This window comes from Poecile atricapillus, chromosome W, assembly GCF_030490865.1.
Source record: "Poecile atricapillus isolate bPoeAtr1 chromosome W, bPoeAtr1.hap1, whole genome shotgun sequence".
In the NCBI taxonomy this organism is placed as follows: domain Eukaryota; kingdom Metazoa; phylum Chordata; class Aves; order Passeriformes; family Paridae; genus Poecile; species Poecile atricapillus.
The window spans coordinates 1,065,689-1,092,456 of NC_081288.1; the positions used below are offsets into that span (position 1 = coordinate 1,065,689).

Genomic DNA, 26,768 nt, shown 5'->3' on the forward strand with positions numbered 1-26,768 from the left:
CCAAGGAGGGGCAGCACCCCAAGGAATGGGGCAGCACCCCAAGGAATAGGGCAGCACCCCAAGGCATGGGGCAGCACCCCAAGGCAAGGGGCAGCACCCCAAGGAATAGGGCAGCACCCCAAGGAATGGAGCAGCACCCCAAGGAATGGGGCAGCACCCCAAGGCAGGACAGCACCCCAAGGAATGGGGCAGCACCCCAAGGAATGGGGCAGGATCCCAAGGAATGGGGCAGGATCCCAAGGAAGGGGCAGCACCCCAAGGAAGGGGCAGCACCCCAAGGAATGGGGCAGCACCCCAAGGAATGGGGCAGGATCCCAAGGAATGGGGCAGGATCCCAAGGAAGGGGCAGCACCCCAAGGAAGGGGCAGCACCCCAAGGAATGGGCAGCACCCCAAGGAATGGGGCAGCACCCCAAGGCATGGATGGGACCCCAAGGCAGGACAGCACCCCAAGGAAGTTGCAGCACCCAAGGAAGAACAGCACCCCAAGGCAGGAATCCCACTTGCAGAGCAGCTCCATTGCCAGCTCCCCACACGGCTGTGCCATTCCCAGGGAACTGGGAATGTTGTGGAATGGGAATGGCGGCACTCACCATGGACAGCGCCTCCCGGGTCTGCTGGAGCAGCGGCTCCGGGAGCAGCGAGATGTGCACACACTCGGGGACATTGACAGTGCCACCGTCCAGGTCAGCGATCACCACATCCAGCTGTGGGGACAGCAGGGGGACACTGCTGATCCCAGTGTCACCTCCCCCAGGGGACACAGAGCTGTCCCCACCTCCCCTGAGCCCTCGGCAGTCCCTGGGTCCCATCCCGTCCCCAAATCCAAGGATACACTGGGATCCCTCATGAGGGGACAGGGGGACACCTGGCAGGAGAGACCCAGCCATTCCCAAGGGATCCAGCCATTCCCTCTGCTCCTAGACATTCCCACAAAACCCAGCCATTCCCACAAAACCCAGCCATTCCCACAAAACCCAGCCATTCCCACAAAACCCAGCCATTCCCTCTGCTCCCAGCCATTCCCTCTGCTCCCAGCCATTCCCTCTGTTCCCAGCCATTCCCTCTGGCTCCTGTGGGACCCCGGACAGAGCACACGGAGCCCGTGGCCCTGGGCACCCCCAGGATGGACGGAGCTGTCCCCAGAGCTGTCCCCAGGATGGACGGAGCTGTCCCCAGAGCTGTCCCCCAGGACAGGGCATGTGGCCTCACCAGCTCCTGGGTCTCTGACTGGAAGATGGAGTGGACGCCGATGATGAAGGGGGTGGGTGTGCTCAGCACCTCCAGGAGCTGGGCGGGCAGGATGGGCACGTAGGTGAAACTGCAACCAGAAACAGCCTCAGAACCAGCCCCGAGCACAGCCCCACTGCAGCCAGCCCCACATCCCAGCCTGCCCCACATCCCAGCCCCACAGCATCCCAGCCTGCCCCACATCCCAGCCCCACAGCATCCCAGCCCCACAGCATCCCTGCCCCGGAGCTGGGCCAGGGTACCCCGGGCACCCCCAGTCCCTCCAGGGCAGCTTGGCCACACAGAGATCCCAAAGGATGAGAGGGACTGGGCCAGGAGGCAGGGAATGGCTGCCAGTGCCAGAGGCCAGGGCTGGATGTTGGGATGTTGGGAATTGGGAATTGCTGGCTGGGCTGGAATTGCCAGAGCAGCTGTGGCTGCCCCTGGATCCCTGGCAGTGGCCAAGGGCAGGCTGGAGCCTGGGGCTGGGAGCAGCCTGGGCCAGTGGGAGGTGTGGGGGGCACTGGGGGGTTTGGGGGTCCCTTCTATCCCAAACCATCCCAGGATTCCACAATATGATCCCTGTCTGGCCTTGGGGTTACAATCAAAGTCTGACCAAGGAAAAGGTTTCCAGCAGAGCCATTAACTCCAAAAGAAGAATTTCAGGAAAAATCCTCCATGGAAAGGGGGTCAGGCCCTGGCAGGGGCTGCCCAGGGAGGTTTGCAGTGCCCATCCCTGGAGGTGTCCAAGGAATTCCTGGACACCTCAGGGCTCTGGGCTGGGGACAAGGAGGGGATTGGGAACAGCTTGGACTGGGTGACCCTGGAGGGCTTTTCCAAGCTCAGGGATTCCACAGTTGTGTGCAAAGGAAGGTTCCTCTGGGACAGCCTGGGGAGGCCAGGCCGGCCTGGAGAGCAGGACCCTCAGCCCATCTGTCACTGCAGAGCTGCCAGGGCTCCCAATCCCTGTGGGACATCCCCAGCTCCCTGGGGACAGCGGGGTTCCAGCCATCCCACAGGAGTCTCCACGCTGGCTTGGCCACCACTGACACTGCTGGGAACTGCTCACTCCTGCTCATGGAAAGGACCCTCAGGGATCATGGGTCCATCTCCTGGCCCTGTCCGGCCATCCCTGGCAGCGGTGTCCGAACGCTCCTGGAGCGTTCCCATTCCCTGGGGAGCACCCTCTGGGGAAGAACCTTTCCTGCTCTCCATCCTCTCCCTCCCCTGGCACAGCTCCATGGTTCCCTGGCTCCTGTCCCTGCTGCCCAGGAAGGACAGAACATTTTCCAGCACTGTCCCCAGCTCCAGAGCCCGCTTGGCCTGGGAGAGGGAGACAGGGCTGGGAGATTCCCAGTTACTGCCCAGAGCCTGGGGGGCACTGAGGGTGGGCCAGGGGCACAGCTGGCACAGCTGGCACAGCTGGAGGCTCAGGGACACCCTCACCTGTACTTGAGGGGGAACATGAGGGCCAGGAGGGCCCGGCAGGCGTCTGTCAGCCGCTGGTAGCTGCTGGACAGGAACAGGATCTTGTGCTCCGTCAGCGCCGCGCAGAACAGGAACAGCACGTTGGTGATGCCTGGGCAGGGAACAGCAGCGGGATCAGGAGCCGGGGGGGACACACGACACCCCCCAGAGACACCCAGAGACCCCCTGACACCCCCAGAGACCCCCTGATACCCCCAGAGACCCCCCAGAGACCCCCTGACACCCCCCAGATACCCCTGACACCCCCCAGAGACCCCTGACACAGAGACCCTTCCTGGGGATACAGAGTGACCCTTTCCTGGGGACACAGTGACCTTTCCTGGGGACACACAGTGACCTTTCCTGGGGACACAGTGACCCTTCCTGGGGGGACACAGTGACCTTTCCTGGGGACACAGTGACCTTGGGGACACAGTGACCCTTCCTGGGGGGACACAGTGACCCTTTCCTGGGGACACAGTGACCTTTTCTGGGGACACAGTGACCTTGGGGACACAGTGACCCTTCCTGGGGACACAGTGACCCTTCCTGGGGACACACAGTGACCCTTCCTGGGGACACAGTGACCCTTCCCTGGGGACACAGAGTGACCCTTCCCGGGGGCCACAAGGCCAGTGGCAGCCCCGGGCTGCTCCTCCAGACCCCAGCCCCAATTCCACCCTCCTGGAAAAGGGATGGCACAGCAGGGCTGGGGAGGCTCCTGTGGGAGGTGACCCCCAGGGACCCCGGGTGGCATGGGGACAGTGTGGGGACAGTGTGGGGACAATGTGGGGACAAGGGGACAGCATGGGGACAGCATGGGGACAGTGTGGGGACACGGGGACAGCGTGGGGACAGTGTGGGGACAGTGTGGGGACACGGGGACAGCGTGGGGACAGCATGGGGACAGTGTGGGGACAGTGTGGGGACACGGGGACAGCGTGGGGACAGCATGGGGACAGTGTGGGGACAGTGTGGGGACATGGGGACAGCGTGGGGACAGTGTGGGGACAGCGTGGGGACAGTGTGGGGACATGGGGACAGTGTGGGGACACGGGGACAGTGTGGGGACAGTATGGGGACAGCGTGGGGACACGTCTCACCGAGCTGGCGGAAGAGCAGGGCCACGCTGCAGCTGCTGACGGGCAGAGAGTCATTGATGGGGGTCTGGATCACCTGCCTGTCCCCTGCTCCCAGAGAGATCGTCCTCTGCAAGGGAACACACACCCCGTGTCACCAGAGCCACCAGGACACAGACAGGGACAGGGCAGGGACAGGGATGGGACAGGGACAGGGATGGGACAGGGATGGGACAGGGACAGGGACAGGAGAGGGACAGGGACAGGGACAGGAGAGGGACAGGGTCAGGAGAGGGACAGGGACAGGAGAGGGACAGGGACAGGACAGGGACAGGACAAGGACAGGACAGGGACAGGGGACAGGGACAGCCAGACACCCCCAGGCACACAGCCACCATGCCCTAGCACAACCCCTGTCTGCTGCAGGAGGAGGGAAAGGAGAAGGAGAAGAAGGAGAAGGAGAAGGAGAAGGAGAAGGAGAAGGAGAAGGAGAAGGAGAAGGAGAAGGAGAAGGAGAAGGAGAAGGAGAAGGAGAAGGAGAAGGAGAAGGAGAAGGAGAAGGAGAAGGAGAAGGAGAAGGAGAAGGAGAAGGAGAAGGAGAAGGAGAAGGAGAAGGAGAAGGAAAAGGAAAAGGAAAAGGAAAAGGAAAAGGAAAAGGAAAAGGAAAAGGAAAAGGAAAAGGAAAAGGAAAAGGAAAAGGAAAAGGAAAAGGAAAAGGAAAAGGAAAAGGAAAAGGAAAGAGAGAAGTTGCTGCCACAGCACCCACTGGTCCCCAGAACTCGAGAGATCTCCAGGACGTGAGGATTCCCCAGGACCTGAGGGATCTCCAGGACCTGAGGGATCTCCAGGACATGAAGATTCCCCAGGATCTGAGGGATCTCCAGGACGTGAGGATTCCCTGGGATCTGAGGGATCTCCAGGACATGAGGATTCCCTGCGACCTGAGGGATCTCCAGGACATGAGGATTCCCCAGGATCTGAGGGATCTCCAGGACATGAGGGATCTCCAGGACATGAAGATTCCCCAGGATCTGAGGGATCTCCAGGACGTGAGGATTCCCTGGGACCTGAGGGATCTCCAGGATGTGGATTTGAAAGCTCTCCATGAGAAGAGCGCTCCCCAGGCCTCCCCAGAATTCGAGGGGCATTTGAGCCTCTCCAAACCCTGGGAGCCGAGGGAGGAGATCCCGTGTCCCAGCCTGTCCCTGTCCCAGCCTGTCCCTGTCCCCAGCTCTCGTGTCCCAGCCTGTCCCTGTCCCTGTCCCTGTCCCCAGCTCCATGGCCTCTCCAGGGAAGGAACATCCCGAGGAACATCCCGGGGGACACTGAGCACAGGATGGGTGCCTCTCCCCGGTCCCAGCGAGCACTCCCAGGGCTGAGCTCACTCCAGGGACACAGGGACAGCCACATGTCCCCAGGCTGTCCCCAACCCCTCTCCTCCTCCTTCCCCTGCTCCAGGGACAGCGCTGGTGCAGGAGCAGCGTCCCCCTGCAGCCACCTCCGGCCAGGAGATCCCAAATCCCACCAGAACAGAACCAAAATCCATGGCTGAGCAGAGCCAGGGCACCGAGATGATGGGTTATCAGAACCACGAGATGGGTTATCAGAACCACGAGATGTGTTATCAGAACCACGAGATGTGTTATCAGAACCATGAGATGGGTTATCAGAACCACGAGATGGGTTATCAGAACCACGAGATGGGTTATCAGAACCCTGAGCTGGGTTATCAGAACCACGAGATGGGTTATCAGAACCACGAGATGGGTTATCAGAACCACGAGATGGGTTATCAGAACCATGAGCTGGGTTATCAGAACCACGAGATGGGTTATCAGAACCACGAGATGGGTTATCAGAACCACAAGATGGGTTATCAGAACCACGAGATGTGTTATCAGAACCACGAGATGGGTTATCAGAACCACGAGATGGGTTATCAGAACCATGAGCTGGGTTATCAGAACCATGAGCTGGGTTCTCACAGAACCCTGAGCTGGGTTCTCACAGAACCATCAGCTGGGTTCTTACAGACCCATGAGCTGGGTTCTCAGAACCATGAGCTGGGTTATCAGAACCATGAGCTGGGTTCTCACAGAACCATGAGCTGGGTTCACAGAACCTTGAGCTGGGTTCACAGAACCATGAGATGGGTTCTCACAGAACCATGAGATGGGTTCTTACAGACCCATGAGCTGAGTTCTCAGAACCATGAGCTGGGTTCTCACAGGGCTGAGCTGGGTTCTCACACCCCTGAGCTGGGTTCTCACAGAACCATGAGATGGGTTCTCACAGAACCATGAGATGGGTTCTCAGAACCATGAGCTGAGTTCTCAGAACCCTGAGCTGGGTTCTCACATCCTTGAGCTGGGTTCTCAGAACCCTGAGCTGGGTTCTCAGAGCCCTGAGCTGGGTTATCAGAACCCTGAACTGGGTTATCAGAACCCTGAGCTGGGTTATCAGAACCCTGAGCTGGGTTATCAGAACCCTGAACTGGGTTCTCAGAACCCTGAGCTGGGTTCTCACAGAACCATGAGCTGGGTTCACAGAACCCTGAGCTGGGTTCTCACAGAACCATGAGCTGGGTTCTCACAGAACCCTGAGCTGGGTTCTCACACCCCTGAGCTGGGTTCTCAGAACCCTGAGCTGGGTTCTCACACCCCTGAACTGGGTTCTCAGAACCATGAGCTGGGTTCTCACAGAACCCTCAGCTGGGTTCTCAGAACCTTGATCTGGGTTCTCAGAACCATGAGCTGGGTTCTCACAGCCTCAGAGAGGTGGGCCTGGCATTCAGGGACACACAGGGACCAGGACCTGGGGCTGGGGCACAGTAATTAACAGAGAGGCTGCTAACAAGGGGACAGACCCAGAGCCAGGAGAGAAAAGAGGGAAAAAGAAGGTGGGAAAGAAAAGGAGTTCGTACCACGGCTTCGTCCTCCGCGTCAGGCTGAGGTGGGACAGACAGAGAGCACAGTCAGTTAGGACACACGGACAGGGACAGGAGCCCAGGGACACGGACACAGACATGGACACTGACACCAGCAGGGACAGGAGCCCAGGGACACGGACACAGACATGGACACTGACACCAGCAGGGACAGGAGCCCAGGGACACAGACACAAACATGGACACTGACACCAGCAGGGACAGGAGCCCAGGGACACGGACACAAACATGGACAGTGGGACAGGACAGGAGCCCACAGACACAGACACCAGCAGGGACAGGAGTCCACAGACATAGACACAGACATGGACAGTGGGACAGGAGAGAAGCCCATGGACATGGACACCAGCAGGGACAATGGGACAGGACAGGATTCCACGGACATGGACACCAGCAGGGACAGGAGTCCATAGACATGGAGACAGACACCAGCAGGGACAGGAGCCCATGGACAGGGACATGGACACCAGCAGGGACAATGGGACAGGACAGGAGCCCATGGACACGGACACAGACACCAGCAGGGACAGGAGCCCATGGACAGGGACACGGACACGAGCAGGGACAATGGGACAGGACCGGATTCCACGGACATGGACACCTGCAGGGACAGGAGCCCATGGACAGGGACACAGACATGGACAATGGGACAGGAGCCCATGGACAGGGACATGGACACAGACAATGGGACAGGACAGGAGCCCATGGACACAGACACAGACATGGACAATGGGACAGGAGCCCATGGACAGGGACATGGACATGGACACCAGCAGGGACAATGGGACAGGACAGGAGCCCACAGACACGGACACAGAGTGCCCACAGCACCAGGAACACCTGCTGGCCACGGCAGGAGAGCACCAAAACCACAGGAAGTGCCACCACCAAAGTGTCCCCGCTGTGACACAGTCCCCATTCCCACGGCACAGAGCCATCCTGCCCCAGCTGGGGGGACGGATCTGTGCCAAGCTCAGCGAGCCGTGGTGGCAGCGAAGCCGGGAGGAGCCGGAGCTGGGCAGATCCCATGGGAAGGGACTGAGGAGCCGGGTGCCTGGCACAGCCTGGGGTGGGCAGCACCTCCCTGGGCACAGGCCTGGCTGTACCCTCACCACAAATCTGAGCGCTGCCGGCTTCTCCCGGGATCAGCTCTGGCTGCCAGAGGGAGCCCCAAATGTGCGGCAGCAGTTGCCCCAAATCCCGGTGGGACACGGGGTCAGGGAGAGCCCCACGGGGTCAGGGAGAGCCCCTCGGGATCAGGGAGAGACCCACAGGGTCAGGGAGAGCCCCTAGGGATCAGGGAGAGCCCCTCGGGGTCAGGGAGAGCCCCACGGGATCAGGGAGAGCCCCTTGGGATGGGGGAGAGCCCCTCAGGGTCACGGAGAGCCCCTGGGGATCAGGGAGAGCCCTTCAGGATCAGGGAGAGACCCTCAGGATCGGGGAGAGCCCCACGGGATCAGGGAGAGCCCCTGGGGATCAGGGAGAGCCCTTCAGGGTCAGGGAGAGCCCCTCAGGCACAGTGGGCAGGAACCCCCAGGGGAGGCACCAGTGCCTGTGCTGCTGTCCCAGTGCCCCTGGTGCTGTCCCAGTGGCCCTGGTGCTGTCCCAGTGCCCTGTGCTGCTGTCCCAGTGCCCTGCAGTGCAGTCCCAGTGCCCCTGGTGCTGTCCCAGTGCCCCACAGCGCTGTCCCAGCCTGTCCAAGGCTCCCCCCTGGATCATTCTGGCTGTGGGATCATTCCTGGCACTCTGTGGGGAGAAGGGGAGCTCAGCAGAGGGGAAGGCACGTGGGACACAAGCACACGTCCCCAGGGCCACGCCAGGGGCCAGCAGAGCTCCAGGGCACAACGCTGCTGTCCCCAGCCTCGTGCCAGGGGCTCCAGCTGGGCTTTCCCTCTCTGCCATCCCCAGGGAGCCCCCAGCCCCATGTGCTGAGCCCAGCTGGCCCTGGAGCAGGGCAGGCTGGGGGGACACACGGCTCATGGGGACACATGGCTGTGGGGGGGACACATGGCTCTGGGGGGACACATGGCTCTGGGGGGGACACACGGCTGTGGGGGGACACATGGCTGTGGGGGGACACATGGCTCTGGGGGGGACACACGGCTGTGGGGGGACACATGGCTGTGGGGGGACACATGGCTCTGGGGGGACACACGGCTCTGGGGGGGCACATGGCTCTGGGGGGGACACATAGCTCTGGGGGGGACACATGGCTGTGGGGGCACACATGGCTCTGGGGGGACACATGGCTCTGGGGGACACATGGCTGTGGGGGCACACATGGCTCTGGGGGGACACATGGCTCTGGGGGACACATGGCTCTGGGGGGGACACACGGCTGTGGGGGGACACATGGCCCTGGGGGACACATGGCTCTGAGGGGACACACGGCTCTGAGGGGACACACGGCTCTGGGGGGACACATGGCTCTGGGGGGGACACATGGCTCTGAGGGGACACATGGCTGTGGGGGGACACATGGCTCTGGGGGACACACGGCTCTGAGGGGACACACGGCTCTGGGGGGACACATGGCTCTGGGGGGGACACATGGCTCTGAGGGGACACATGGCTGTGGGGGGACACATGGCTCTGGGGGGACACATGGCTCTGGGGGGGACACATGGCTGTGGGGGGACACATGGCTCTGGGGGACACACGGCTCTGGGGGACACACGGCTCTGGGGGACACACGGCTGTGGGGGGACACATGGCTCTGGGGGGACACACGGCTCTGGGGGACACGGCTCTGGGGGGACACACGGCTGTGGGGGGACACATGGCTGTGGGGGGACACATGGCTGTGGGGGGGACACATGGCTCATGGGGGGACACATGGCTGTGGGGGGACACATGGCTGTGGGGGGGACACATGGCTCATGGGGGGACACATGGCTGTGGGGGGACACACGGCTCTGGGGGACACGGCTCTGGGGGGACACACGGCTGTGGGGGGACACATGGCTGTGGGGGGACACATGGCTGTGGGGGGACATACGGCTGTGGGGGGACACACGGCTGTGGGGGGACACATGGCTGTGGGGGAACACATGGCTCTGGGGGGGACACATGGCTCTGGGGGGGACACACAGCTCTGAGGGGACACATGGCTCTGGAGGGACACATGGCTCTGGGGGGACACACGGCTGTGGGGGGACACATGGCTCATGGGGACACATGGCTCTGGGGGGACACATGGCTCTGGGGGGACACACGGCTGTGGGGGGACACATGGCTGTGGGGGGACAGCAGGGAGGCCTCAGCTCCAGGAGAAGCTGATGCTGCTCCTCATGCCCCCAGGGATGGACACAGGACCTGGCACAGACACAGACACAGACATGGACACAGGACCCAGCACAAACACAGACACAGGACCTGGCACAGAGATGGACACAAGCCCCAGCACAGAGATGGACACAAGCCCCAGCACAGAGATGGACACAAGCCCCAGCACAGAGATGGACACAAGTCCCAGCACAGAGATGGACACAAGTCCCAGCACAGAGATGGACACAGGACCCAGCACAAACACAGACACAGGACACAGCACAAACACAGACACAGGACATGGCACAGAGACGGACACAAGCCCCAGCACAGAGATGGACACAAGTCCCAGCACAGAGATGGACACAGGACCCAGCACAAACACAGACACAGGACCTGGCACAGAGATGGACACAGGACCTGGCACAGAGATGGACACAAGTCCCAGCACAGAGACGGACACAAGCCCCAGCACAGAGATGGACACAGGACCCAGCACAAACACAGACACAGGACACAGCACAAACACAGACACAGGACATGGCACAGACACAGACACAGGACCTGGCACAGAGATGGACACAGAACCTGGCACAGAGATGGACACAAGCCCCAGCACAGAGATGGACACAAGTCCCAGCACAGAGATGGACACAGGACCTGGCACAGTCACAGACACAGAACCTGGCACAGACACATATACAGGACACAGCACAAACACAGACACAGGACCTGGCACAGAGATGGACACAGGACCTGGCACAAACACAGACACAGGACCTGGCACAGTCACAGACACAGAACCTGGCATAGTCACAGACACAGGACCCAGCACAGACACAGACACAGGACCTGGCACAGACACAGCACCAGGCCAGTGCCCCGAGGAGAGCTCCAGGCTGCTGTCCTGGCCCTGCTGGCCCTGCTGGCCCTGCTGGCCCATGTCCCCACGGCCATGCCAGCCCTGCTCTCACAGATGGCCCGTGAGCGCTGGGCTCTGGAGCAGCTCTCCACAGGGTGATCCCACAGGGCTGAGCACAGAGCCAGACCCCAGGAGTGCCCTGGGAGCAGGGAATGCTTGCATGGACTGACCACACCTGTCTGTCCCAAGGCAGCAGGAGCCAGGGCACGGAACCACCGCAGGAGCTGGTGGCTAATCGAGGATCTGATGGCATTTGTGCTCAGGAGCTCTCAGGAAGGCAGCAGGAGCTGGTGGCTAATCAAGGATCTGATGGGATTTGTGCTCAGGAGCTCTCGGGAAGGCAGCAGGGCACAGAGCCAGCATGGCCAGCACGCTGAGAGGGACACAGCTGGGACAGGAGGGCTGCAGGACACCCACCTGAGCTCCCCCCGTGATGGGGATGGTGCAGGTCAGCAGGTTCCCGATGACGTTCTCCAGGGACACGCTCAGCCCGTCCACGTAGATGGTGTAGATGAGCCCCAGGCTGTTCTGGAGAGGGGAGCAGAGCACACATGAGCAGGGCTGGGAGCTGGGGACACTCCCAGGGCTGTCCCTGGCCACAAACACACCCTGGCCATGCCAGCTCCAGGCCTTCCTCATCCCCAGGGATGGCATGTTCCAGTCAGGAGAACTGAGCCCGAGGGGCTCCAGGAGCACAGGGACAGCTCCCCCAGCACTCCCAGCCCCACACAAACCCCAAGGAAGGGATGGGAGGAGATCCTTTCCCAGCGAGGGCTGGCTGAGATGAACATTAGGGCAATGCCCTTGACAGCACACCCGGACTCTGGTCAGCCCTGGGTGGTCACTGTGGGTCCCTTCCCACAAAAACAGCCTATTCCAACTGGGAAGCAACAGCAGCCCCAGCTCAGAGGGAGTCTGGGGGCAGCAGCACAGGGCAGCCCTCAGGACAAGCTGGGAATCAGGGATTTAAGGAATTTGTCTTCCAGGAACCCTCAGGGTGTTGTTTTCCAACCTCCCCATGGCATTGAGGAAAAGGGAAAACACAAACACTGGGATTGGGAGAGCAGGGCCAGGCAGACTGTGGCACAATGGAACAGAGAGGGAAGGGCAGGATGAAGATGAAGCTCAGACTCCTGGGCACTGGAATGAGGAGCTGGGAGCTGCTTCTGTGCAGTCCCAGGGGAGCAGCTGGAAGGAACTTCTGCCTTTGGGAACAAGTGAGGTCACCCTGTGCCCTGGAATTGCCCCAGCTTTGCCTGGCAGGACCCCACTCTGCTGCCCCAGGCTAAGGAAAACAAATCCTGTATTGCTGAGAATTCCCACTCTATGGAAGGCCAGGGACACCTCCCACTGCTCCCAGCCCCAGGCTCCAGCCTGCCCTTGGCCACTGCCAAGGATCCAGGGGCAGCCCCAGCTGCTCTGGCAATTCCAGCCCAGCCAGCAATTCCCAATTCCCAACATCCCAACATCCAGCCCTGGCCTCTGGCACTGGCAGCCATTCCCTGGCTCCTGGCCCTGCAGCCCTGTCCCAGTCCCTCTGCAGCTCTCCTGGAGCCCCTTCAGGCCCTGCAGGGGCTCTCAGCTCTCCCTGGATCCTTCTCCTCTCCAGGGGAACATTCCCAGCTCTCCTGGAGCCCCTTCAGGCCCTGCAGGGGCTCTCAGCTCTCCCTGGATCCTTCTCCTCTCCAGGGGAACATTCCCAGCTCTCCTGGAGCCCCTTCAGGCCCTGCAGGGGCTCTCAGCTCTCCCTGGATCCTTCTCCTCTCCAGGGGAACATTCCCAGCTCTCCTGGAGCCCCTTCAGGCCCTGCAGGGGCTCTCAGCTCTCCCTGGATCCTTCTCCTTTCCAGGGGAACGTTCCCAGCCCCATCCCCACGGATACAATCCGTACAGCTCCCAGCCCTGCCCAGGCACACAATGCAGCACCTTTGGAGCCAGCACGGCTGGCACAGACAGTGCTCCCAGGAACGGGCTGTTCCTCAGGGGTTCCATCAGCAGGGCCAGCAGCTGCTCCGTGTCCCGCGGCCGTTCAGGATCAGCAGCAGCTGCCGGCCCCGGAGCTCCAGGGTGCCGGGGGCAAGATGGGGCAGGGCTCCCACGGGGCTGGGTTCCCTCAGGACTGGGCTCCCTCACAACCGGGCTCCCTCAGGACCGGGCTCCCTCACGACCGGGCTCCCTCACGACCGGGCTCCCTCAGGACTGAGCTCCCTCAGGGCTCCCTCAGGACCGGGCTCCCTCACGACCAGGCTCCCTCACGACCGGGCTCCCTCAGGACCGAGCTCCCTCAGGACCGGGCTCCCCCACAACCGGGCTCCCTCACAACCAGGCTCCCTCACGACCAGGCTCCCTCACGACCAGGCTCCCTCACGACCAGGCTCCCTCACGACCGGGCTCCCTCACGACCAGGCTCCCCCACAACCGGGCTCCCTCACGACCGGGCTCCCTCACGATCGGGCTCCCTCACAACCGAGCTCCCTCAGGGCTCCCTCAGGGCTCCCTCACGACCGGGCTCCCTCACGATCGGGCTCCCTCACGACTGGGCTCCCTCAGGGCTCCCTCATGACCGGGCTCCCTCAGGACTGGGTTCCCTCAGGACTGGGCTCCCTCAGGACTGGGTTCCCTCAGGACTGGGCTCCCTCACGACCGGGCTCCCTCACGACCGGGCTCCCTCACGACCGGGCTCCCTCACGACCAGGCTCCCCCACAACCGGGCTCCCTCAGGACTAGGTTCCCTCACAACCAGGCTCCCTCAGGACTGGGTTCCCTCAGGACCGGGCTCCCCCACAACCGGGCTCCCTCAGGACATGGCTCCCTCAGGACTGGGTTCTCACAGGACTCGGCTCCCTCAGGACTGGGCTCTCACAGGACTTGGCTCCCTCAGGACTGGGTTCCCTCAGGACTTGGCTCCCTCAGGACTGGGCTCTCACAGGACTTGGCTCCCTCAGGACTGGGTTCCCTCAGGACTTGGCTCCCTCAGGACTGGGTTCCCTCAGGACTTGGCTCCCTCAGGACTGGGCTCCCTCAGGACTGGGTTCCCTCAGGACCGGGCTCCCACGGGACTGGGCTCCCTCACGACCGGGCTCCCTCACGACCGGGCTCCCTCACGACCAGGCTCCCCCACAACCGGGCTCCCTCAGGGCTCCCTCACAACCGAGCTCCCTCAGGACCGGGCTCCCCCACAACCGGGCTGCCTCACGACTGGGCTCCCCCACAACCGGGCTCCCTCACGACCGGGCTCCCTCAGGACCGGGCTCCCTCACGACTGGGCTCCCTCACGACCGGGCTCCCCCACAACCGGGCTCCCTCACGACTGGGCTCCCTCAGGGCTCCCTCACGACCGGGCTCCCTCACGACCGGGCTCCCTCACGACCAGGCTCCCCCACAACCGGGCTCCCTCAGGGCTCCCTCACGACCGGGCTCCCTCAGGACTGGGTTCCCTCACAACCAGGCTCCCTCAGGACTGGGTTCCCTCAGGACCGGGCTCCCCCACAACTGGGTTCTCACAGGACTCGGCTCCCTCAGGACTGGGCTCCCATGGGGCTGAGCTCCCTCAGGACTGGGCTCCCTCAGGATGGGCTCCCTCAGGACTGGGCTCCCTCAGGACTGGGCTCCCTCAGGATGGGCTCCCTCAGGACTGGGCTCCCTCAGGATGGGCTCCCTCAGCACTGGGCTCCCTCAGGACATGGCTCCCTCAGGGCTCCCTCAGGACTGAGCTCTCTCAGGACTGGGCTCTCACAGGACTCGGCTCCCTCAGGACCAGGCTCCCATGGCACCAGTCTCCCATGGCACCGGGCTCCCTCAGGACTGGGCTCCCTCAGGACTGATCTCCCTCAGGACTGGGCTCCCTCGGGGCCGTGCCAGCTCAGCCCCACTCCCGGAGCCGCTCCCAACTCACCCGGAACACCTCTGCGTGGTCCAGCCGTGACACCAGCACCAGGCTCTTGGGAGCGAAGAGCTGTGCAGGCTGCACGGGGGACGAGGCCACCTCCTCCTCCTCCTCCTCCTCCTCGCCCTCACCATTCCTGGCGTGGCTCTGGGGCTGGGGAGACACAAGCCAGCCCACGCTGGGGGTTAAGGGATGCTCTGCCCTGTCCCGAGCTCCCGGTGGCACAGGGAATGCAGGAACCCCTGGCCAGTGCCAAAGGCAGCCAGATCCTTCACTGGCAGCCGCTGTCCCCATGTCCCTGTGTCCCATGTCCCTGTACTCCTGTGTCCCTGTACTCCTGTGTCTCCGTGTCCTTGTGTCCTGGTGTCCCCATGTCCCCGTGTCCCCATGTCCCAGTGTCCCCATGTCCCAGTGTCCCCATGTCTCCATGTCCCCATGTCCCAGTGTCCCCATGTCCTTGTGTCCTGGTGTCCCCGTGTCCCGGTGTCCCCATGTCCCCATGTCCCAGTGTCCCCATGTCCCAGTGTCCCCATGTCCTTGTGTCCCGGTGTCCCCATGTCCCGATGTCCCCATGTCCCAGTGTCCCCATGTCTCCATATCCCCATGTCCCGGTGTCTCCATGTCCCCATGTCCCAGTGTCCCCATGTCTCCATGTCCCCATGTCCCGGTGTCTCCATGTCCCCATGTCCCAGTGTCCCCATGTCCCCCATGTCCCCCATGTCCCCATGTCCCCGTGTCCCCAGGTCCCCAGTGTCCCGGTGTTCCCGAGTCCCCATGTCCCAGTGTTCCCGAGTCCCCATGACCCCATGTCCCGGTGTTCCCGAGTCCCCATGTCCCCATGTCCTGGTGTCCCCATGTCCCCCGTGTCCCTGTGTCCCGGTGTTCCCGAGTCCCCATGTCCCCATGTCCTGGTGTCCCCATGTCCCCCGTGTCCCTGTGTCCCGGTGTTCCCGAGTCCCCATGTCCCCATGTCCTGGTGTCCCCGGTACCTGTGTGCTCTCCACAGCCTCCCAGAAGGTGAAGCAGGCGCAGTAGTGCCGCTCTGAGTTGATGTCGGTCAGCACGGCCACGAAGAAGGTTGGGGGGTTCCTCTCGGGGAAGAGCTGCCACCCGCTGGGCTGGCAGAACTGCGGGGGGACAGCGCCTCAGGGGCTGCCAGCCTGTCCCACCCCATGGGACCCTGGTCCTGAGACCATCCCACACCTCAGGGGCTGCCAGCCCGTCCCAAACGGCTGCCATGGCGTGGGACCCAGCCCTGAGCCCATCCCTGAGCCCTGAGCCCATCCCACACCACAGGACCCCATTCCCAAGCCCATCTCACACCGTGGGACCGCAGCCCCCAGCCCATTCCACACCACAGGACCCCAGCCCCAAACCCGTCCCACACCACAGGACCCCAAACCTGTTCCACACCACAGAACTCCAGCCCCAAACCCATCCCACACCACAGGACCCCATTCCTGAGCCCATCCCACACCACAGGACCCCAGCCCCAAACCCGTCCCACACCACAGGACCCCAAACCTGTTCCACACCACAGAACTCCAGCCCCAAACCCATCCCACACCACAGGACCCCATTCCTGAGCCCATTCCACACCACAGGACCCCATTCCTGAGCCCATCCCACACCACAGGACCCCAGCCCCAAACCTGTTCCACACCACAGGACCCCGTTCCTGAGCCCATCCCACGCCACAGGACCCCATTCCTGAGCCCATCCCACACCACAGGACCCCAGCCTCAAACCCGTTCCACACCACAGGACCCCGTTCCTGAGCCCATCCCACACCACAGAACCCCAAACCTGTTCCACACCACAGGACCCCAAACCCATCCCACACCACAGGACCCCAAACCCATCCCACACCACAGGACCCCAAGGCCGGCCCTTGGCCACAGCAGCTCTGTGGTGCAGGAGTGGGGAGAGCGCTGGGCAGAGCCCCCCGGTCTCCTGGAACCTCCCAACCCCGCTGGACCGGCTCTGGGCATTCCCAAATATTCCCAAATATTCCCAAATATTCCCAAATATTCCCAAATCCCGCTCTGCAGGGAAGTGGGGCCGGTGCTGTCCTGTCCTGTCCACAGGGACAGCAGGAGCCGCCTGGAGAACCCCAGAGAGGAGCTGGGATGGGACAGCCCGGCCAGGCTGGAGCCCCCAGATCCTGGGGAAACTCCTGCCAGGGCACAGAGACCCCAAACTCTGCACACCCCAGGGCACAGAGACCCCAAACTGCACAGCCCCAGACCCCCAGGGCACAGAGACCCCAAACTCTGCACAGCCCCAGGGCACAGAGACCCCAAACTGCACAGCCCATTGCACAGAGACCCCAAAATGCACAGCCCCATGGCACAGAGACCCCAAACTCCGCACACCCCATGGCACAGAGACCCCAAACTGCACAACCCCAAGGCAGAGACCCCAAACTCTGCACACCCCCAGACCCCCAGGGGCACAGAGACCCCAAACTGCACAGACCCAGACCCCCAGGGCACAGAGACCCCAAACTCTTCACAGCCCCAGGGCACAGAGACCCCAAACTCTGCACACCCCATGGCACAGAGACCCCAAACTCTGCACAACCCCAGGGCACAGAGACCCCAAACTGCACAGACCCAGACCCCCAGGGCACAGAGACCCCAAACTCTGCACACCCCCAGGGCAGAGACCCCAAACTGCACAGACCATTGCACAGAGACCCCAAAATGCACAGCCCCAGGGCACAGAGACCCCAAACTGCACAGCCCCATGGTATAGAGACCCCAAACTCTGCACAACCCCAGGGCACAGAGACCCCAAACTGCACAGCCCCATGGCACAGAGACCCCAAACTCTGCACAGCCCAGGGCACAGAGACCCCAAACTGCACACCCCAGACCCCCAGGGCACAGAGACCCCAAACTGCACACCCCAGACCCCCAGGGCACAGAGACCCCAAACTCCTCACAACCCCAAGGCAGACCCCAAACTGCACACCCCAGGGCACAGAGACCCCAAAATGCACAGCCTCATGGCACAGAGACCCCAAACTGCACAACCCCAAGGCAGAGACCCCAAACTCTGCACACCCCCAGACCCCCAGGGCACAGAGACCCCAAACTCTTCACAGCCCCAGGGCACAGAGACCCCAAACTCTGCACACCCCATGGCACAGAGACCCCAAACTCTGCACACCCCAGGGCACAGAGACCCCAAACTCTGCACACGCCATGGCACAGAGACCCCAAACTCTGCACAGCCCATGGCACAGAGACCCCAAACTCTGCACACGCCATGGCACAGAGACCCCAAACTCTGCACACCCCATGGCACCAAGCCCCCCGAACTCTGCAGGCCCCCCGCCCACCATGTGCCAGCCGGCCCATGCCACCAGCACGGAGCCCAGCAGGAAAGGGGACACGAGGGACACAGGCCTGGAGTGGCTCCAGGAGGTGGCACTGTCCCCTGGCACGGTCCCCTGGCACTGTCCCCTGGCACTGTCCCTTGCACTTCCCAAAGCCCCTCCCGGGGCCGGGGCCGGGGTCATTCCAGCCGCGGGCCCCAGGACTCCTGGTGGGTCTCAGGGGGATTTCTTTATTTCCTCAGGGCTGTGTGTGGCTGCTGAGGGGCTGTGGAAGATCCCCAGCTTCCAGCCCTGCTCCCTCCGGGGCTCGAGGCACACTGAGGACAGGGAATTCAGCAAATCCCGGGAGAACAAGGCTCAGGAATGCTGTTCCAGCTCCCTCAGGAGCCCGGGCTGGAAACTGAGACTTTCCAGCTGATCATCACTCCCTGAGCTCATGGATCCTCCTCTCCTCCCTGGGAAGAGCCCAAGGGATGGGAGCTTGGGTTTGTCCGGATGCTTGGGGTGGCAGAAGGAGGGACAGCAGGAAAAAGCACCCCCAGGAGCTGCTCCCCAAATTCTGTGTCACTGGGGCCTCTCCATCCCAAACTCTCCATCCCAAACTCTCCATCATCCCAAACTCTCCATCCCACACTCTCCATCCCAAACTCTCCATCCCACACTCTCCATCCCACACTCTCCATCCCAAACTCTCCATCCCACACTCTCCATCCCAAACTCTCCATCCCACACTCTCCATCCCACACTCTCCATCCCAAACTCTCCATCCCACACTCTCCATCCCAAACTCTCCATCCCACACTCTCCATCCCACACTCTCCATCCCAAACTCTCCATCCCACACTCTCCATCCCAAACTCTCCATCCCACACTCTCCATCCCACACTCTCCATCCCAAACTCTCCATCCCACACTCTCCATCCCAAACTCTCCATCCCAAACTCTCCATCCCACACTCTCCATCCCAAACTCTCCATCCCACACTCTCCATCCCACACTCTCCATCCCAAACTCTCCATCCCACACTCTCCATCCCAAACTCTCCATCCCACACTCTCCATCCCACACTCTCCATCCCAAACTCTCCATCCCACACTCTCCATCCCAAACTCTCCATCATCCCAAACTCTCCATCCCAAACTCTCCATCATCCCAAACTCTCCATCCCAAACTCTCCATCCCACACTCTCCATCATCCCAAACTCTCCATCCCAAACTCTCCATCCCAAACTCTCCATCATCCCAAACTCTCCATCATCCCAAACTCTCCATCCCAAACTCTCCATCCCACACTCTCCATCATCCCACACTCTCCATCCCGCACTCTCCATCATCCCACACTCTCCATCCCGCACTCTCCATCCCAAACTCTCCATCCCACACTCTCCATCCCAAACTCTCCATCCCAAACTCTCCATCCCAAACTCTCCATCCCACACTCTCCATCCCAAACTCTCCATCCCACACTCTCCATCCCAAACTCTCCATCCCAAACTCTCCATCCCAAACTCTCCATCCCAAACTCTCCATCCCGCACTCTCCATCCCACACTCTCCATCCCAAACTCTCCATCCCACACTCTCCATCCCAAACTCTCCATCCCAAACTCTCCATCCCAAACTCTCCATCCCAAACTCTCCATCCCACACTCTCCATCCCACACTCTCCATCCCGCACTCTCCATCCCACACTCTCCATCCCAAACTCTCCATCCCAAACTCTCCATCCCACACTCTCCATCCCGCACTCTCCATCCCAAACTCTCCATCCCAAACTCTCCATCCCAAACTCTCCATCCCGCACTCTCCATCCCAAACTCTCCATCCCAAACTCTCCATCCCACACTCTCCATCCCAAACTCTCCATCCCAAACTCTCCATCCCAAACTCTCCATCCCAAACTCTCCATCCCACACTCTCCATCCCAAACTCTCCATCCCAAACTCTCCATCCCAAACTCTCCATCCCAAACTCTCCATCCCAAACTCTCCATCCCACACTCTCCATCCCAAACTCTCCATCCCAAACTCTCCATCCCAAACTCTCCATCCCAAACTCTCCATCCCAAACTCTCCATCCCACACTCTCCATCCCACACTCTCCATCCCAAACTCTCCATCCCAAACTCTCCATCCCAAACTCTCCATCCCAAACTCTCCATCCCACACTCTCCATCCCAAACTCTCCATCCCAAACTCTCCATCCCAAACTCTCCATCCCAAACTCTCCATCCCACACTCTCCATCCCAAACTCTCCATCCCACACTCTCCATCCCAAACTCTCCATCCCACACTCTCCATCCCAAACTCTCCATCCCAAACTCTCCATCCCAAACTCTCCATCATCCCAAACTCTCCATCCCAAACTCTCCATCCCACACTCTCCATCCCAAACTCTCCATCCCACACTCTCCATCCCAAACTCTCCATCCCACACTCTCCATCCCAAACTCTCCATCCCAAACTCTCCATCCCAAACTCTCCATCCCAAACTCTCCATCCCAAACTCTCCATCCCAAACTCTCCATCATCCCAAACTCTCCATCCCAAACTCTCCATCCCAAACTCTCCATCCCAAACTCTCCATCATCCCAAACTCTCCATCCCACACTCTCCATCCCACACTCTCCATCATCCCAAACTCTCCATCCCAAACTCTCCATCCCAAACTCTCCATCCCACACTCTCCATCCCACACTCTCCATCCCAAACTCTCCATCCCACACTCTCCATCCAGGGGTTGCTGCCAGCTCCTGTTGGAGCACAGGGGAAGCTTTGGCTCAGCAGAACATTGGGATGAACACACGGTGGCACTGTCCCAGTGTCACTGTCCTGGTGTCACTGTCAATGTCCTGGTGTCACTGTCACTGTCCTGGTGTCACTACCCGGTGTCACTGTCAATGTCCTAGTGTCACTGTCCCAGGGTCACTGTCACTGTCCTGGGGTCACTGTCCTGGGGTAACTGACCCGGTGTCACTGTCCTGGTGTCACTGTCCCACTGTCACTGTCCTGGTGTCACTGTTGCTGTCCCGGTGTCACTACCCAGTGTCACTGTTAATGTCCTGGTGTCACTGTCCTGGTGTAACTGTCCCGGTGTCACTGTCACTGTTCTGGTGTCACTGTCCCGGGGTCACTGTCCCAGTGTCACTGTCGCTGTCCTGGTGTCACTGTCCTGGTGTCATTGTCACTGTTCCAGTGTCACTGTCCTGGTGTCACTGTCCTGGTGTCACTGTCACTGTTCCAGTGTCACTGTCCTGGTGTTACTGTCCTGGTGTCACTGTCCTGGTGTCACTGTCCTGGTGTCACTGCCCTGGTGTCACTGTCACTGTCCCAGTGTCACTGTCCTGGTGTCACTGTCCTGGGGTCACTGACCCTGGGTCACTGTCCTGGTGTCACTGTTGCTGTCCCGGTGTCACTACCCAGTGTCACTGTTAATGTCCTGGTGTCACTGTCCTGGTGTAACTGTCCCGGTGTCAATGTCCTGGTGTCACTGTCACTGTTCCAGTGTCACTGTCCCGGGGTCACTGTCCTGGTGTCACTGTCACTGTCCCAGTGTCACTGTCCTGGTGTCACTGTCCTGGTGTTACTGTCCCGGTGTCACTGTCCCGGGGTCACTGTCCTGGGGTCACTGTCACTGTCCCAGTGTCACTGTCCTGGTGTCACTGTGCCGGGTCACTGTCACTGTCCCAGTGTCACCCCTCACTTTTGGGAATGCCCTCACTCCTGGGAATGCCCTCACTCCTGGAATGCCCTCACTTTTGGGAATGCCCTCACTCCTGGAATGCCCTCACTCCTGGAATGCCCTCACTCCTGGAATGCCCTCACTTTTGGGAATGCCCTCACTTTTGGGAATGCCCTCACTTTTGGGAATGCCCTCACTTTTGGGAATGCCCTCACTTTTGGGAATGCCCTCACTCCTGGAATTCCCTCACTCCTGGAATGCCCTCACTCCTGGAATGCCCTCACTTTTGGGAATGCCCTCACTCCTGGAATGCCCTCACTCCTGGGAATGCCCTCACTATTGGGAATGCCCTCACTTTTGGGAATGCCCTCACTCCTGGGAATGCCCTCACTCCTGGAATGCCCTCACTCCTGGAATGCCCTCACTTTTGGGAATGCCCTCACTCCTGGAATGCCCTCACTCCTGGGAATGCCCTCACTCCTGGAATGCCCTCACTCCTGGAATGCCCTCACTTTTGGGAATGCCCTCACTTTTGGGAATGCCCTCACTTTTGGGAATGCCCTCACTCCTGGAATGCCCTCACTCCTGGAATGCCCTCACTTTTGGGAATGCCCTCACTTTTGGGAATGCCCTCACTTTTGGGAATGCCCTCACTTTTGGGAATGCCCTCACTCCTGGAATGCCCTCACTCCTGGAATGCCCTCACTCCTGGAATGCCCTCACTTTTGGGAATGCCCTCACTCCTGGAATGCCCTCACTTTTGGGAATGCCCTCACTTTTGGGAATGCCCTCACTTTTGGGAATGCCCTCACTTTTGGGAATGCCCTCACTTTTGGGAATGCCCTCTCCAGGCACTCCCAGGGCTCTGCAGGGAGAGGCTCCCCGCTTCACCCTCAGCCTGTCCCCAGGGAATTTGATCCATTAAAACCAGAGATCTCTGCTGGGAATTGCTGTCAGACACTGTCCATGTCCAGCAGCTCCAATCCCCACCTCCCTGCACTCCCTGGGAACGCTTTTTTCCCCAAAAAGCTGTCAAGGAGGATCAGCCCTGACTGCAGTGTCCCACCCGAGCCCCGGGATGAGCTCCCGTGGATTTCCCGAGCTGCCTTTGGATCAGCCCCACGTGCTGCTCCCCCAGGACACTTGCAGAGCTTGTGGGAAGCCCTGGAGCCACCCCTGGCTCCCAACAGCACAGGGCTCTGATTGTTTAAATTCCAGGGATTTTTTGGCTGGACAGTTTGACCCTTGGGAAATAAAAAAAGCAGCTTTGCTCCTGCTTGGGACAGTTCCCAAGTCCCTGCAGACACCAGGAAACTCAGAAAAATAGAAATAAAAATACAAGTGTGGTTTTGCCTCGGATAAAACAGCCCAGAAAGGTCCCAAACTGCACTGGAATTTGAGGGGACAGGCAATGGGAAGAGCAGCTGGACACTGCTGATCCCAGGGATGAAGGGCAGGGACACCTCCCACTGGCCCAGGTGCTCCCAGCCCGGCCTTGGCCACCTCCAGGGATCCAGGGGCAGCCACAGCTGCTCTGGGAATTCCATTCCAGCCAGGAATTCCTAATTCCCAAGATCCCACCTCAAAGGATGTCCGTGCCTGGCCCAGCTGCCCATCCCTGCAGGGATTTCGTGTGGAGGTGGCACTTGGGGACACGGCCAGGGGTGGCCTTGGCACCACTGATTGCACTCAATGGGCTCAGAGGGATTTTCCATCCCAAATAAATCCGTGATTCTGTGGACTCCAGCGGGAATGGAGCAGCTTCCAGAGGGCTCAGCCTGGAGCTCTGTCCCAGCCCATCCTTTCCACTGGGAATGGAGCTCCAGGGCAGGGATTGGGAAGAGCTCCCACTCTGGTTTAGCACTGAGGGGAACAATCCCACCCTCCTGGAGGATCCCTCAGCGCCACATCCCGGGAATGTCCCAGCTCCGATCCCAAAGCGCTCCCCAGAGCCGCTGATGGTGCCGGGAGGCGCCGGGAAAGGCCCGGAGGGGATCCAATGGCTGCATCCTGCGGGAGCCATTCCAGCATCCCGGGAAAGAGGGGCTGCAGAGGGGCTGGGAGAGGAGGCAGCGCTGGATCCCACCGTGCCCAGCCAGTTCTGGAGCTGGAGACGCACCCAGGGCAGGTGGGAGCCCGTGGGACGTGTGTCGGTGCCAGTCCTGGTGCCAGTCCCGGTGCCAGTCCTGGTGCCAGTCCCGGTATCAGTCCTGGTGCCAGTCCCAGTGCTGGCCTCACTGCCAGTCCTGGTGCCAGCCCCAGTGCCAGTCCCAGTGCCAGTCCCACTGCCAGCCCCACTGCCAGCCACAGTGCCAGTCCTGGTACCAGCCCCACTGCCAGCCCTGGTACCAGCCCCACTGCCAGCCCCACTGCTATTCCCAGTGCCAGTCCCACTGCCAGCCCCACTGCCAGTCCCGGTGCCAGTCCCGGTGCCAGTCCCACTGCCAGTCCTGGTACCAGCCCCACTGCCAGCCCCAGTGCCAGTCCCGGTGCCAGTCCTGGTACCAGTCCCGGTGCCAGTCCCACTGCCAGTGCCAGTGTCAGTCCCGGTGCCAGTCCCAGTGCCAGCCCCGGTACCAGCTCCAGTGCCGGCCCTGGTGCCAGTCCCAGTGCCAGTCCCGGTGCCAGTCCCGGTGCCAGTCCCACTGCCAGTCCTGGTACCAGCCCCACTGCCAGCCCCAGTGCCAGTCCCACTGCCAGTCCCGGTGCCAGTCCTGGTGCCAGCCCCGATGCCAGCCCTGGTACCAGCCCCAGTGCCAGCCCCACTGCTATTCCCAGTGCCAGTCCCGGTGCCAGTCCTGGTGCCAGTCCCACTGCCAGCCCCACTGTCAGCCCCACTGCCAGCCCCACTGCCAGCCCCACTGCCAGCCCCACTGCCAGTCCCAGTGCTAGCCCCACTGCCAGCCCCAGTGCTAGCCCCACTGCCAGCCCCACTGCCAGCCCCACTGCCAGTCCCGGTACCAGCCCCACTGCCAGTCCCGGCACCAGTCCCGGTATCAGGCCCGGTTCCAGTCCCAGTGCCAGTCCCGGTGCCAGTCCCAGTGCCAGCCCTGGTACCAGCCCTGGTACCAGCCCTGGTACCAGCCCCACTGCCAGTCCCGCTGCCAGTCCCAGTGCCAGCCCCACTGCCAGTCCCGCTGCCAGCCCCACTGCCAGCCCCACTGCCAGTCCCGCTGCCAGTCCCAGTGCCAGCCCCAGTGCCAGTCCCAATGCCAGTCCTGGTGCCAGCCCCGATGCCAGCCCCGATGCCAGCCCCACTGCCAGCCCCACTGCCAGTCCTGGTGCCAGCCCCGATGCCAGCCCCACTGCCAGCCCCACTGCCAGCCCCACTGCCAGTCCTGGTGCCAGCCCCGATGCCAGCCCCACTGCCAGCCCCGGTACCAGCCCCACTGCCAGTCCCGGCACCAGTCCCGGTATCAGTCCCGGTTCCAGTCCCAGTGCCAGTCCCAGTGCCAGTCCCAGTGCCAGCCCTGGTACCAGCCCTGGTACCAGCCCTGGTACCAGCCCTGGAACCAGCCCCACTGCCAGTCCCGGTTCCAGCCCCAGTGCCAGCCCCAGTGCCAGCCCCGATGCCAGCCCCGATGCCAGCCCCAGTGCCAGCCCCACTGCCAGCCCCAGTGCCAGCCCCGATGCCAGCCCCGGTACCAGCCCCACTGCCAGCCACAGTGCCAGTCCTGGTGCCAGCCCCGGTACCAGCCCCACTGCCAGCCCCAGTGCCAGCCCCGATGCCAGCCCCGGTGTCCCCACGGCTCCGCAGGCACTCACCAGCTCGATGCCCTGTGGGAAGGGGTTGTCCTCCCAGTCCTTCTCCGGGAAGCGCTGCAGGATCTGTCCCTGTCCATCCCCGCTCCCTGCGGACACAAGACGGGATCAGAGGGCACCCCCAGCCAGCCGGGCACAACTCGGGGGGCTCCAGTTCCCCACGGATGGGGCAGCAGGAGTGACCCCAACCCACTCCAGCAGGGAATTGAGAACATCCCAAGGGATCCCAGAGCCTCCTCTGGAGGTGGGAACAGCACTGGAGCAGCAGCTCCGCTCCCTCTCCAGCCAGAACCTCCTTCCCTGTGATCCCACCACGGACAGATCCCACCACAGACAGATCCCACTCCGAGCTGCATTCCCTGTGATCCCACCACAGACAGATCCCACTCCGAGCTGCATTCCCTGTGATCCCAACATGGACAGATCCCACTCCGAGCTGCATTCCCTGTGATCCCACCACGGACAGATCCCACTCCGAGCTGCATTCCCTGTGATCCCAACACGGACAGATCCCACTCCGAGCTGCATTCCCTGTGATCCCAACACGGACAGATCCCACTCCGAGCTGCATTCCCTGTGATCCCACCACAGACAGATCCCACTCCGAGCTGCATTCCCTGCTCCTTGTTCCCTGCTGGCCTTTCCCCAAACAACCCTGCCCGGGATTTGGGCTCTGACAGCTCCTGCTTCCCTGGGAGCCCTCCAAACCTCCACCTGCCCCCCAGCCCACACCACTCCAGACCCTGAACCCCTGAGCTTCCCAACGGAGCCGGCCTGGACAGCCTGGAAAAGGCTGGGAATTCCGGGAGCAGCCAGCTCTGGGACAGCCCGAGGTGACAGCAGCACCAAGTGCTCCCGTCACAGACCCTGCCTGGAAGGGCTCCCACACTGCTCACGTCCTTCCCGGGACACAGCCGCTCCCAGATCCGCCTGGGAATCACAAATCCCGAGGGTTCTGGCCCAGCCACGGAGGCAGGCAGCCCCACCATGGGGAGAGGGGGAATATTCCAGCCCCTTCCAGAGCTGCTGAGGGATTATCGCACCTGCAGGGGTCTCTCCCACCCCGGGAGCCGGGTCCTGGCCGTGGAATGGGGCTGGGAAAGCAGCAGGAGCACCAGGGAAGGGATATTTTGGGAGCCCAGACGTGTCCCCAGGGTCCTGCTGGCCGCCCAGCAGCCACAGCTGG

The 26,768-nt window shown here is 61.7% G+C and overlaps 1 protein-coding gene across 1 annotated transcript in view; it reads right to left on the reverse strand.

Moving 5' to 3' along the window:
* The window catches only part of LOC131591551 (myotubularin-related protein 5-like), a gene marked incomplete at its 5' end in the record, with an annotated part of 66,858 nt that extends 41,174 nt beyond the window's left edge, over nucleotides 1-25,684 (reverse strand). The window contains 8 exons of the mRNA XM_058862361.1: nucleotides 593-706; nucleotides 1,212-1,320; nucleotides 2,676-2,808; nucleotides 3,800-3,905; nucleotides 11,329-11,439; nucleotides 14,806-14,949; nucleotides 15,786-15,923; nucleotides 25,586-25,684. Coding sequence (XP_058718344.1) covers nucleotides 593-706; nucleotides 1,212-1,320; nucleotides 2,676-2,808; nucleotides 3,800-3,905; nucleotides 11,329-11,439; nucleotides 14,806-14,949; nucleotides 15,786-15,923; nucleotides 25,586-25,684 — 954 coding nt within the window. The remainder of the gene's footprint in view (nucleotides 1-592; nucleotides 707-1,211; nucleotides 1,321-2,675; nucleotides 2,809-3,799; nucleotides 3,906-11,328; nucleotides 11,440-14,805; nucleotides 14,950-15,785; nucleotides 15,924-25,585) is intronic.
* Between the last annotated feature and the right edge of the window lie 1,084 nt (nucleotides 25,685-26,768).